The sequence below is a fragment of the Argiope bruennichi genome, chromosome 9 (assembly GCF_947563725.1).
Source record: "Argiope bruennichi chromosome 9, qqArgBrue1.1, whole genome shotgun sequence".
NCBI classification, from domain to species: Eukaryota; Metazoa; Arthropoda; class Arachnida; order Araneae; family Araneidae; genus Argiope; species Argiope bruennichi.
In genome coordinates this window covers 121379882-121395148 of record NC_079159.1, presented here as the reverse complement: position 1 = coordinate 121395148, position 15267 = coordinate 121379882, and the positions used below count along the sequence as shown (strand labels likewise).

The 15267-nt window shown below is 30.9% G+C and overlaps 1 protein-coding gene across 3 annotated transcripts in view; it reads right to left on the bottom strand.

Annotated features, from left to right (window-relative positions):
* LOC129983791 (adenylate cyclase type 2-like) overlaps positions 1-15267 on the bottom strand; it is a 355856-nt gene that overhangs the window by 27800 nt on the left and 312789 nt on the right. For all 3 annotated transcript variants that reach the window (XM_056093421.1, XM_056093420.1, XM_056093419.1), the window contains 5 exons: positions 13660-13718; positions 11681-11848; positions 6987-7071; positions 4368-4502; positions 693-800 (listed from right to left, as the gene is read on the bottom strand). In XM_056093421.1, coding sequence (XP_055949396.1) covers positions 693-800; positions 4368-4502; positions 6987-7071; positions 11681-11848; positions 13660-13718 — 555 coding nt within the window. The remainder of the gene's footprint in view (positions 1-692; positions 801-4367; positions 4503-6986; positions 7072-11680; positions 11849-13659; positions 13719-15267) is intronic.

The window sequence follows — 15267 nt, the reverse complement described above, 5'->3', positions numbered from 1 at the left end:
GCAATTGATTTGGTTAAGAGCATAGTTCAGTTAGTAGCAAAAATCTGAGCTATTATTTTACATAAATCCAAATTTCATGATCTAGATAGTAGGTAAACCAACTATGCCATAATCTGACAGAACAGATTTTAATATTTGAGTTCCAAACACCATAAGATATTTTATGGCCATCTATATAAAATAGGTTAAATAAAAGCTGTAACTATTAGAACTTAAACTGGCTACTCCGACCTGGAAAAATCTAAATGACCGAGCCGCTACAACAGAAACACTGGTAGGAACTGGGGTTGAATTCTTAGGGTTATCACCGGCGACGGTACAGCTCTTCCCTTGGGAAGTACGTCCAGTCATCGATGCGAGGGCACAGACCCCCATTTTTTTGTGTACCTACCTGGGTGGCGAAAATCAACCACTATGCCGGAAGCTTCTCATCCTCAATTATGAGGTGTCCCCCCCCCCCGAGTAGGAATGTAGCTATGAGAAATGTTATGGGATGATTCAACCAAAAATTATACAAACGCTGCTACAAAAACAATACGATTCTGTAAATGCCACATAACATCTAGTACAATATTATCTTTTATTGGTTGTTCAGTTCTATTTTACATCTTTAGTTACCGTGAAAGTATCAAATCTATCATGAATTATCACGATGAATGCATTTATTATCACGATGAATGCAGGACTTTTACCTGTCCATACTGACAATGGGGAGGTGGATCATGCTCCTGTCTCGAAAAAAGATTCAGGGTGTCATTCAAAGTCACTCGAAAGTCACCGTCCTCGGGAACACAAATCACCTGTTAGAGAAATGATGAACACTTGGCTGATAAATATATATATAATTTATTTAAGTGCTTCATAAAAATCGAATAATTAAAAATGGGATAGTAAAAAAAAATCTTATGAAAAATATAAATATCATTTAAGCCTGTTTGATCTTAAAAATACGAAATTATTTTATCTTTGCCCAATCGCTAACTTTAGGTATACACATAAGTTAGATTTCCTTCTTCCAAAAAGAAAAAAATTAAATACTTTCAGTAATATTTGAAATCATTTCTCATATTTTTTATGCAATTCTCTCCCACCAAAACATTCCCAGCTTTTAAAAGATGTTTTTAAAACAAATTTCAGTCCTTATAGTTATCCCATGATTTGCTTTAGATTATATATTTTGTTCATAATTTGTCATGGAAAAAAATGAAATGATTTGTGCATTGGTATTTGCAAAGCCACAAATGACCTTCAAATGAAGGGTAAGCAATTATAAATAAGAATATAGAATATATGTCATTTTAAGAGAAATTGAATGGATCTTATTGTTTACTTGTAAAGAATAATGATATTCATATACATACTGAAAGTATAAACCTAATTAGTAAAAATGCCAAGTTAATAAAAATAAAAAGGAATAAAAATAAAATAAAAAATAAAAACAAAAATAAAATAAGAAATAGGTCTGAAGACTTTAACAAGGGATTCAAAACAAGGGATTTTTTCTGTGAGGGGCCTGACAATACTGACCCCCTCATGACCCCAAAGTCTCCTGAAATTGAGCCATAAGAGATACACCATTATTTTCAGAAATAAAACAATAAATTACAATAGAATACAACCTCCAATTTAAGCGAAAAATACAATAAAATAATATAAACTATATAAGAACACTCACAACCAATTATTAAAACAAAAAGGAAAGAACATATCAGTAGAAGGTGAAACTTTTACAAAAAAAATAAAATGTCCCATTGTGTTCTCTCTTGCTTCCCGCGTCTTATATTGTTCCTGCTAGAAATGCAACGCCATTCAAAGTAATAAATAATTGGAAGGTCTCAGCTCCATCTATTGAGTTATTTTTGTATGTAACGGAAAGTCTATTATTATTTTTGTCAAAAGATTAGTAGTTTCTGGGAAATTCATTAGCAGTTAAGTTTTTAATGAGATTAATTGTTGCTTCAATATAGGACATTTTGTTATTACAAACTCTTTTAAAATTTGAAAATTCTTAAAAGAGTTTTAAGAAAAAAGAGTTATTACAAACTCTTTTAATTTTTGAAAATTTTAGAGTTTATATTAGAATGGTAATTACTAAATTTAATTATTTTAAAGTTGAATTCATCCCTTTTATCGTAGATACCAACTAATTTTTTATCATTAGAAATTTCGATTTTTAAATCCAGATAGGTAGCTTCAAGTTGATTTTTATTTGTTTCAGTTAGAATTAAATCTTTTGGATGACAATTAGAAATAATATTAATATTATCTAAGTTTACCAAAAGTAAGCCATCAATATATCTCCAACCATTTATTAAATTGTGTTTATTTTTTTCTCATAGTAATGTAGGAAAATATTGGCTGAAGCACTTGAGAAAGCTGTTCCCATTGGAATGCCCTTTACTTGTTTATAAAAATTTATTCCATTGAAAACGTAATTTTCGGTAATTTTAAAGTTACATAATTCTAGCCAGTTGTTTTTTTGTAATAATACCTTCATTTAAATATTTATCATATATAAAAGTACAGACATTTATTAATTTTTCGTGAGGCAGATTGGTGTATAAATTTTCAAAATCATAAGTATTAAGTTTATTAAGGTTGTTATCTTTAAGAAAATTCAAAACTTCTTTGTTAATATTAATTATAAAGTTATATTCATCTTCAATTTTGTTCAGGATAATTTTTAAGTATTTAAAGAAATGTTTTCTCGTGTAGTAATTATAACTGCTAGTGCTACAAGTCACAGATCTGAATTTTAATGATTTTTTATGAAATTTAACTGTTGGAAACATACAAGGATAGTTTAGAGAGAAAGTTTTAATTTTAGTTTTTTTCTCTAATAAAGAATATATCAGAGCGCTTGGCCCGTCGCGCGCTCTACCAAGGGGCACTGTGTGCCAGGAGCATTCACGGGCAAAAAGTTACTGGCACAATTATTTTGTTCGAAAAATCATAAAAATATAAAAAAATATCAAATATGCGGAGACAAAAAGTGTAAGACCTGTCCATTAGCAGGTAAAGAACATATTAATAATGAAATTTCAAACTTGCAAATATTCTGTAAAAACAAAAACCTGATTTATTTTATAAATTGTATAGAATGTAATTTAAATTATATAGGTCAAACTAGCACCGAACTTAATTAAAGAATTTAATAACCATAGATCTGATATTAAAAAACTTTTTAAAAAATAAGACTCCTGACTATGAATTAGTACACTTTCAATGCCATAATTTTAATAATATTAATATCTACAATCTAGAAGATAATGTAAATGACTAAACAAAAGATTAGACATAGAAAATATTTATATTTGTAACTTAAAAACTTTGTAGTAAATAAAAAAAAACTTTGTAGACCTAATAGTAAATTAAATGAGGAAAATTTAAAAACTTTGTAGACTTTTTACTTTAAGTCTACAAACTTAAAAACTTTGTAGACTTAATAGTAAATTAAATGAGGATGGTTAACAATGTCTGCATTTTAACAACAAGAGATTTAAACAATGTCTGCATTTATAGCGAATTTAATATTTTTAAAGATTTTCTAGATAAGGAAAATTATAGTAAAAGATTTAAGAGAGGTAATGGTAAAGGCGGCAATTATCACATTATATTTGTAGAATTTCAGAATTATTGTAATCTGGATAATAGTATTGAAAACATTCACAAAATTAGGAAATATTTTTTGGTCTAAATAAAATTAAATGGTTAATGATAATAAATTTGGAATTCTAGCAGGAACTATATAAGACGCGGGAAGCAAGAAAGAACACGATGGGACATTAAAAATTTTTTTTTTGTAAAAGTTTTACCTGTTACTGGTATGTTTTTTCCTTTTTTTTTAAATAATTGGTTGTGAGTGTTCTTATATAGTTTATATTATGTTATTATATTTTTCTCTTAAATTAGAGGTTGTATTTTATTGTTTTATTTCTGTAAAAAATGGTGTGTCTCTTAGGCCTCAATTTCAGGGGATTTTCAGATCACGAGGGGTCAATATTGTTGGATCAAAAGTCAGACCCCTCACAGAAAAAAATCCCTTGTTTTGATTCCCTGCTTGAAGGTGACCCTTGAGAAAGTCTTCAGTCTTCTATATTTTTCTATTATTTTTTTATATTAAAGTTATCGATTAATTGAAAGTTATTTCGCAATTCTTTATTTTCATGTACTGGCAAACAATTAGAAGATCGTTTAAACCATTTTTCTTAAAATGTAATGGGTTCTTCTAAAAGCGTGAGCCTTTAGACGTCTGAAAATAAGAATTATCACAAATACTTCTACAAATTTTAACCGTATTTTTATGGATAGGCTGATTGTGAATACAATAAAAATGGATAGAAGAATAAGACGGCGATCATACTTACCATATTTATGAAAGAGGAGGCAAAGATAAAAGAATTCGCGATTACAAAGAGAATGACTCGGAGGATGTGGTTGGTGGCGACATCTGTTGTACATGTTCCCAAGGACTGATTGTGATGAGAGGTGCTGGTCCTGCGCTGCAACGACACAACTGCTCTTACAAACATAGCCGAACAAAGCATTCATTAAATTTAGACTAAACAAAATAAAACTATAAACTAGAAAAGTGATATTCATTTTTTTCAACACTTAACACCTTTTTTTAAAGATAAGAAATTTAGAATAGAAGCTTATAAAAGTTATCCATACTAGCGGGTGTGGTCTCCCGAAACATTCCCGAATATTTACCAATAAATTTTTTATCCCCCCTCCCAGCATAAAAGGCTGCTCATGGCATTGAAGAACTGCAGCTGTCGAGATATTTTGCGTGAATCTAACATTTTTACAGATTATAACGTGAGAATACGTATTTTGGACACGTATTTTATCGATTGATTGATTCCAAAATTTGACACAGAATTACAACTGCAGTCACAATATAACAATCAATCACTTAAATGAAATTTCATTGATTTCAGTCAATGCGTTTGCATGCTACGAAAGTACATATTGCAGATGGTCAACCTTTAGATAGATTTGGTTCAAAATTTGAAAAGGATCTATATTTTAGATGCTAAACCTGTGTAACAGATTTCATCTATCTAGCTCTTTGCGTTTTAGTGTTATCAAGTTAACCAATCAGATACAGATTTCTTGTGAATGGATTTCGTTCAAAATTTCATGGAAATCTACAAATTTTGTCGTCAGTTTAAATTTAAACCATCTCGTTCAAAGCGTTTTTGAATGACCATGTTCACAGAGAGGCAGAAATAAAGCCCAAAAATATTCTTTTTGGACACACTGAAATGAATGGCGAAGACTCGTTAAAATCTGAAATGTGGAGATTCGTCAAAATCACTAGTTCGAAGGTTTTGACAATTACAATACTTCCTTCTCAAATGAGAAAGTGAAAAGATAACCTACTACAACTACACTAGAAGTATCGCAATCAGACAATGAAGGGAAAAGTTTTAGAAAAATTTAAATTGATCTTCTTGTATCTGAGTCACATTTTGAACCAAAAATTGTTAATTTTTATGATAATACATTCCATTAATACCAAAATGCCTCAGAAAAATAAGAAACTTTTATTCAGGAAAATTAGGAAAAATCTAAACTAAAGTCAAATAGCACGGTTAAATTTAAATCGCATATTTAAAATTATTTAGAATACAGATGAGTTAAATACAAACGATAGAAAATACAGAAAATATTAAAGAAATATTAACCCTTTGCCAAGAAGAGCTATACGAGAGCACCATTCAAAATGGTACATCCTTTTAACGTTTTATTTATTTATTTATCATGTTTGTTAAAAATATCTACGGAGTGGTAAGAAGATGAAGCTTAATTTTTTGGGAAAAATTCAACTTAAAAGAATTGTAAATATTTATTTTTTGGAGCAATAAATAAGTCCTTATATTAGGTGAATAATTATGCATCGAATTACTTTTCCGAAAGTAAAGAGTTAAAAAGCGTTAAAAGAGTCTACCACCAGGACAAAAGAAAGATTTTTTCAAAATAAAAAAAAAAGAATATTTTTGTTTTGGTGCGATTTAAATAATAGTAAAGAATTTAAAAAAAAAGTATTGTAAAAAGCCTGCCATCAGAGGTTAAAGAAGATATTTCTCAATATTTGAAAAAGAGGAATATTTTAGCCCTCAGGTGATTTAAATCTTAAATGTTATTCACATGAAAAGGCAATACATAGAAAACGAAGAAGGCTTTTAAATTCATTAAACTTTTAGTTCAAAAAAGTTTCTCAGTCTTGATGTTATGTATCCTTCCTCATAAAGAAGTACACTTCGACTGGACCAATATGTTGATCAATACTTCAGTTAAATAGATTCCACCTGAATATCCTTTTCGAGGCTAGATGGAAAAATAGCTACTTGATGATCTTCAAAGGAGATTAACCGCTTAACAGTTTTGCCCGAGGACCATACGTGCATCGATTTATCGAATTTTGATAGCTGTAAGCAAAAAATAAACCCTTCATAACGATTATAATTCAATATTAAAATTACTTTGAATACATAGATAAGTCAAGTATTCAATGGATTTTCATTTGAATCAAAATAAGGAAATATCCCCAAAATAGAAGGTGTCATCTTATTAGATATCAATGAAAATAAAACAGTTAAGGGGTTAATGAAAACTCGATGCTTCCATAATCCATTATTATTTATTATTTAATTAGGGTACAAAATCCTTTAAATATTTTTTTAAAGGAAATAACAAATAAAAATGAGAGGCACAATTACGTAGCAAAAGCAAATGGTATGAAGAAAACGGTTCCTCCACCTTTCGTTCTCATCACTGATTTAGAAAGTATAAGTGGGGTACAGAATTAATATCTCATTCTCTTTTCATATTTGGCTTTAAAAAGCGACATAAACGCATTGAAGTGCTTCTTTGATGATACCAGAGAGCATCTAATATCCCCTCCCCTCTTCTTGACTTCTACAGCCTCGGAAAGGCAGCACCAACTTGCTTAACGAGCGAATGTAGTTTTCCCGTACCTGAGCCTTTTGGATCCAGACGGCCAATGTGAGTGTCGCAATCACCACGAAAGTGGAGGTCAGAGTTCCGATCAGAGGCACGGACCTGAAAAAGAGAGAATGTATAGAAATTTATTACATACATAAAATACATCGCAATATATCAACTTCATTTGACAGTGACTGAATGATTTCTGCTACAATGACCTCTTGAAGTTATTCGAATCCACAAAGTCTAGATGATACGATTTGGACTTTGTCACTTGTACATGACACCTGTGCCAGTGATAGTTATCTATTTCCAAAATTTCAATTAAGATTTGAGTCGTCATAGATTTAACATGTAACACCTACATAGAGGAACTAAGATTTGAATCCGCTGTTTTCGCATCACCAATTCTTATAACGTAGCTTGTTCCCCTATCCGATAAACAATGAATGAATATAATTTGAAGAATATTAATGATTCATTCAATCACGCAGGTGAGCTGGTACCTATGTAAAGGGAAATAGCGTTCTTCTAAAAAACGTTTTCAAAACTTATTTTTTGCAACTATCATATAAGTATATTCAGTTTTTTCCAATGTTATTTTCGGTTTATATACACAGCAGTTCGGTTTATATTCCTCTATTATTGAATGTACTGACATTTATAGAGAAAAAAAAATTCCGAAATGAATGCAGAAGTTATATCAGAGAGCAACGAAAGATATCACATTAGTTCTCTTCTCAAGCATTTTTAACAACAAAATCATCCTATTTTCATTTTTCATCAGTTATACCTGAAAGAATAAACATTTTGTGCTTTTGGCTCCTTTTCCCCATCCGATTGAAGGCAAACTCAGATACAAAACTACAATTGTAAGCAGAAAATCATATACCAAATTTGATATGTTTAAGTCATTGAGTTATCGCGTTTAAATGCTCAAAATTTGATGTGTGTCTACAATATGCATTTTAAATCTGTGTACTGAATGTTATCCATATAACTCCCTTCGTTTGTAGTTATCATATTAACTTACATTGAAACAGTCAGACAGATGGACTTCATTTGAATAGATTTCGTTCAAACTTTGATAAAAATCTATAAATTAGGTCTAATGACCGTATTACTCTATATTGTTGTTTCTTGTGGCACTTGCCACGGACAAGCCCGCTGTTCGAAGACAGCCGATTCAAGTCTGTGGGGGGAGCGTCTCTTGTTTTTATAGTAGCGCCAACTAGGGCCAAGAGTACGACTTAGCTACTCTCGCATCACTCATTCGCTTGCACAACCCCTTTTTACAGGAGAGCACATTCACACATCTCGCAGATAGAACAACGGAAGAACAACCATGCCCAAACCGGGTTTCGAACCCGGGACGCCCAGATCATGGAGAAGACACGCTACCCCTATGCCAGGACGCCGGCGTATTCCTCACTCTATCGCAAAGCGTTTTTGAATTATATTTCAGACAGTCGGATAGCATTTTCCAAAAATGGGCTCGTCATCTGACCGCGGTTCAAAATGACGGGGTCCGTCCCAAAATAGCCTTAGTGTTGCTTTACAACGGGACGTTAATATAACTCAACTAAACAAACTAAACTGAAACCAAAAATGGGTGTTTCGAACTCAGAGAGGCCGAAAACGAGGAGATTTATGAAAATCTAGAATTCCAATTTCTTGACGATAACAATACTTTCTGCATACTTCGTATAAGATATAATAAAAAGTGTAAGATATAAGATAAGTATAAGATATAATAAAAATATAATAATGCGATCCGGGAAGTGTCTAAGAATCCCAGGAGCAAGCAAAAAAAAAAAAAAAATCCTTTTATCTAGAGACAACAATGGGGGTTCTTCTACTACTTTTCTCACACATCCATTCCTTTATCCCTCCATTCCGGTTTAAGCTTCTCATTTCACCTACTCTTGAAAAATTTCTTTTTCATTTTCTCTCATCATATCGACCCTACTCAATTATATCTTTCCCTATAAAGTTGTAGACGGATTTAGGAGCTCCAAGCATATTTTCTCCATTTCTACGAAACCGTCTCAAGGAACGAAATATTCCCAGGAGGTGCTTGCATAATACGATGAGATCTAGCTAAATGCCAATTTTTCGAACTACTGAAAGTCGATTTATTTGCGCAACAGCAGTCGTTTGGGATTCGAACCACCTCATCCGATTCTTTCGTAGTAAATCTATAGATTCACTAATAGGCTAATGATTTAATCTCAAAGGATTTTCTGCGGTTTTACAATGTTTGAATAAATTTGATATTCCTTCCTGATTATCAAGTTTTGAGATTACAAATAAGCGGCAAATGCACTGTTTGGGAATGGTTCATTAAAAGCTTAGTTTGATATCAGCTATTTATTTTCTTTAACGTTATGAGTTTAATTTAATTTTCCACTTCCTTCTTTTAAATGTAAACGCCCTGTAAAAGTTTGAGAGAAGACAGTTGAAATTTTGTATACAAATGGTTACAGTGAGATATTGATCTTTAAAGGGATTTTTTTGACATATTTGTAAAACTGAATTACTTGACTAAATATTTAGGCTGGTATCTATTTGTAGGCTGTGCAATGTGAAAATATTTACATACAAATGAAATGTGCCGATCATTTGTTCCTTGAGTTATCAAATATGACAAGCAGTTCGTTTTGGGGCAGTAGAAGCTCTCTATAAAAGCATTTTTCAGATATTTTAAATTAATAAAAAACTGGATTTAATCCTAATTTTAAGATTATAAAAAATTCTAATCAATAGAAATTTTAACATATGTTTTCAATTACTTCAAAGCTTATTATCATGCAAATTTTTTTACTACTTTAAATTTCAAAAATTGTTTTTTGAATTATGTCAGTTTTATTTCTAAGTGATTTTCTTTTAATTTTAATAAATTTTTAGAATTAATTCGTTTTTTTTATCATTGTTTTGAAATTTAAACCAAATTTATGGTTTCATTACATTTTTGCCAACATTAACATTATGATAAAAGAATGCTTCTTTCGGGCATTAGGAAAAATGAAAATTCTTCATTAATTTCAAAGAAGAATTTTCACTTTCGTTGATTTTATATTAAAATAATAATGTTTTAGTATTTGCATTGCTTCTCTTAATTGTGGGATGTAAAAAACCTTGCGAACTAAATGCAATAAATCTGATGCTATTAAGGCAAGTCTAAAACATTATCATGCTTTGATGTTTGGTTTTAGAGATTCGAATTTTCTTTCTAATCCTATACTTCACGAAGATAAGGAAATGTAAAAATACTGACACAGGAAGTGGATAGCTGTAGTTAATTCATCATTAAAATAAATGAAGGAAATGAAAATCGTTATCGAGCAAGTTTCACTATATGCCTTCTTCCATTGTTACATAGATCAAGGTTTAAGATTCATCAAATAGCGTTGCTGAAGTCCGCAGACAGCTTTTTTGGAAGAGTTCATATAAACTGAACAGTAGTCATAAAGATAGCTTAAACGTTATTCAGTACTCATGAGCTAATTCTTACACATTAAAATCAATTTAAATGTAAACAAATGCTGCCGTCATAGAAACATAGCTTTACATATGTAATTTTTGTTTATGTAAGGGACCATCTTTCTATTAAAATTCGTATTAACTCGAACTATTACCATAGCAACTTCGAAATTAAAACACAGTTTAAAGTATTCTTGCCTAAATTAGTTCAAATATATGGCATATATGACATTTATAAAGATGAATGATGAATTATCGGTCCTTAATTAAGATTAAGTATTGATAATTCATCATAATTAAGTAAGTAATCAGTTATTAAGTAAGTAATTTAAGTACATAAGAAAAAATTTAAGAGACCTATTGAGAAATGAAAAATGTCTATTTTTTCATGGCATATAATAGATTCATCATAATAATTCACGCTTTTTATTGAATTTCTTCATAATATAAATAAAAAAATACGCAAATAAAAATTTAAAAATAATGTTTTATAATTTTAATTAATAATGAAATATATATCTGAAAAATTATTGAACAAACAAAAATTGAGGCCCAATCGAAAAAGCAATACAAAATATTAGTAAGTTTATTACTTCTCATTATATTTTTTTCCCTTCGAATTCAATGAGAGGTAGCGCCACTAGTATGAAAAAAAATTCAGTTATAATAATCGATCAAATGATTACTATGTTCTAAAAATAAATATTGTAATATCATCAAAAACATTCAGGTGAGAAAAATTTAGAAATTTCGGTGCATTAAGAAATGAGTGAAAAATTTATTCAAAAATGCTTACAAAAAAAAAAAGGAAACAAATTATTTTAAAGAAAATATGAGGGTTGTCCAAATGACAAGTGGACACTTGCGATTGCATCAGCGCCACCGAACAGGAATATAAAGGCGATAGGAGGTGTGTACTATATACAGCATTCAACCGTGAAAGCTGTTCACGGTTGGAGGAAATTGATCGACAGTAAATTCGTGATGTACATGGATGCGTCCAGATCGGAACACTTAAGATCGCATTACAGGGGACACGTTTCCATTTGGATGTCGAAGTGAAGGAAGCTGTGCAGGACTTCTTCAAGAAACAGCCACCATCTTTCTACAGGCATGAACCTGCTTCCTAAACGATGGGACCTGTATTACAACGCCCAGTCTTTTCATTCAGCTCGTTAAATTTTCATTCGGGCAACCCTTATATATTAAAAAACAATGAAAAAAAGAAGGTGGCGTGACTCACAGGGCAAACACGAGCAGCTGCAGTCCGGCATTGAAGAGGAAGAGAAGGCAGACGCAAGCCATGGAATGAGCGAACTTGCCGTCCGGTTGGTTCCGGAAGGACCTCTCCAGGTTGGAGTCGTAGAACTTGAGCAGGATGGGATCCAGGTCTTCGCGCTTCTCGCATTGCCTGCAAGAAGAAGTGAATCGGAGAATAAGAAGATGTACGATGGCTGAATGGGGTTTTTGACCTTTCAAAGCGAAGTCATTAGTCAGAGGAGAAAGAGAGCAAGCGACACGAAAACGTACAATAACACTGGATATTTTGATGCATCAAGTGAGTATGGCTGCCATTCAGACGTTGCCGTTCGATATGGAAAGCGCTAAAAAATTACAATATTTTAGCATATCTCAGTTTTTGCTGAGTCTTCGGGAGAATATTCTTACAACATGGGCAGACTATTTAAACGTCGATAACTAGAAGGAGCGATCTTCTTAAAAGTTTCTTGCATAATCTCCAATAAAAGTGTTATTCTCTTGATGTAATCTTCCATCTCGTAGGAGGGTAAAAACTGTGAAACTTGGAAAACTCCTGCATGGTATTGGCTTTAGGGAGGATTTCTCACTTTTACTGAATCTATTATACGGTCTTTGGCAAATATTTTTCAGATTAATCCTTGGCATGCAGTTAATAGCATCCGAAAATCGAATTTGTGCTTTAGACGCGTTTTTTTACAACCGAATTGAAACAAAAATTTGACACAAAACTGCACTTACAGTCACAAATTCCCATACCAAATTTGATATATCTTTAAGTCAGTGGATTTTTGTTATCACATTTACGTGCTTCTGAGAGTACAGACCGACAGACCTTTAACCCCTAATTGGATATGACAAAAAATTTCATTTATACACTATAGGTATTAAGTCTTGTAGCGAATTTTAGTGAACAGCCGAACAGATAGACATCTTGAGAATAAATTTTAGCGAACAACCGAACAGATAGACATCTTGAGAATAAATTTTAGCGAACAGCCGAACAGATAGACTTCCTGAGAATAAATTTTACTTAAAATTTGATAGAAATTTACAAAATTCGAATAAAGACTGTAAACTAAATTTCATCCTTTTGCTTTCATACTTTTGAGTTATCTTTGCCACAGACAGACATTTTCCAAAAAGTAGTTTTTCGAACTCAGGAAAGTGTAAAACGTGGAGATTCATCAGAATCTTGAGTCCCAATTTTTAAGTGATTACAATGCTTTCTCTATCTTCATAGACAAGAAAATAAAAGATGTTAAGGAATTATAACATCTGTAATACTGTGGAGAGCAGATTATCGTGTTAATCAACTGATAAACAATTCGCTCGTGTCACACTATCGATATTTCGAGATAAAATATTTTGCCTAATTTGATACTACTGACTTTTGATTGTTAGGCTATCACATAGTCCTTATGTTTTTCCTTTAATTTTGATTACAGAAGGAGATTAGATTATTACTGAAACTGAAAAAAAAGAACGATCCAAATAAATTTATAGTGGAATAATGAAAATATTTTCTTTTTTCAATCCATTCAAAATTTTGTAGCAATAATTCTTATTTTCTTAATTATGATTACAATTCTCTTAATTTCTGGTGGCGATCACTTTTCAATTTAATTTTCTATGTTTATTTATTCAAAGACGGAATGAATCGTAATACAAAAAAAGTTTTCCGAAATAGATTAATTAAAGTCGAAATAGTTTTGCTTTGAACTCGTATTTCTAGAAATGCTTCATTTTTTCACATTTGCTATGAAGTCATACTTTGTTATCAGTGTTCCTTTATTTTTTCAAAGTGCTTTCCGTTAATCAAGGAAAGTTATTTATGGAAATTAATTCAGCCAATCATTCAAATCAAAAATATTTAATTAAACTTGAATTGTGACGCGAAATTTTTAAATTTTGAATTTCTTACCGACTGAGTAAAAATAAAATTTGAAGAGAAAGTATGCTCACCTACAACTAAATCCAGAATCAGCACCAGGAAGAAGGTTAGTTTCTATGAGTGCCAAACTCTGGAAAAAAGGAGAAAAGCATTGCAATTTGAAACAAGCTGAATAAATTTAATTAAGTATTCATAATTGAAGTCCGTGGGAAGTTTATAGATTTTCTAAGAAAGGAAACCGATAACAGCAGGAAATCTATTTAAAAAAGCCTAAATGTAATTTTTTCTAAATTAATTCTTGAAACTCTATATTACTTTGAAGAAAAATGTAATATTTCATTAAGATAAAAGAACCTGTTTAATTTTTATAAAAATTAATTAGAATATAAAAACAAAATTGCTTTGAAAATGGAACCATTCATAAATAAAGAATAAAAGATGATTTCGTGGGAGATTCCAAGATAAAATTTCCATGCGAAGTAAATTTCATTAAAGAGAAAGCATGCTTTTTATTAAGATATTGATCCACCAATTAAAAAAAGTAGAATATAGGCTTTTATCTAAGAAATAATTAATCTATATAATACATTTTTCGAAATTTTTGTGGGGGCGTGTTTCAACGTAAGTGAAAAAAAAATCCTTCTTTTGAAAAACTATAAGAAACATAGGATAAGAAATAAAATTAGATATTGTCGAGCTTCCAGTAATGTGAAAAAAAGTTAACAAGAATTGCTTGCAAAATAGCAAAAAAAACAAACAAACAAACAAGGTGGATTAAACAGGGAATATTCTTTATTTCTGCAGTAAATATTTTATATTTATTTTAGTTCTTAATTTTCATTAAAATTAAAAGCTAATTTTAATTTCAATTAAAATTATAAAACTTTTAACAAAATAGAATTTTCTCTCTCTCTCTCGCTCTCTCTCTCTATATATATATATGTATCTTAATCTAATTTAAATATTAATTCATTTCCAAATTTTTATCTTAATTTAGCCCATATTAACTTCATTCTAAAATGTTCTCTTATTTCCTGATCCAATTCTATTTTTTTTATTTAATTAATGCTACACGAGCTCTGTAAAACTTCTGAATTCAGCGGGTTCTCACGTTCCGAGCGTTCCCTTTCCTAAATCGGCACGTGTCAAAGATACTTCCTATCAGAATCTCATAATATAAAATCACTGAGGTGAAAACTTCGGTCTCTTACTTATATGTCGCGATGGAGACGGTTGTATTTCTGACCACTTATTCTTTGTGCGTAAATTATGCCTCATGAGATGGAATAAATCGAGTTTAAAAATTCAAGTGTCTTCTCGGTCACGAATATGTTAAAAAAAATATGTTTTACGCACATACGCACACACATGAATGGAATTTCGTTCAGGTCAATTAGAAGTCCTGTTTTCCAAAATGTTCGAAAAAAATTGGGAATGCCGTCTATCATTAACAACAACTGGGAAACGTCGCCAGAACTCCTGAGTCGCCAACGGAACAGACTGAATAGACAATTTTCTTTTTCAGAGCAAAAACTAGTCAAGAAAATCTCCAACTATGTTTTATTCTATGCCCTACTCTCTGGTGGATATGTCCCAGCAGACTCAATTGAATTCAATAAGATTTTTTTAATAAATTTTACCTTTTTAAGTATGATTAATGTTGGAGTTTTTCTCAACAA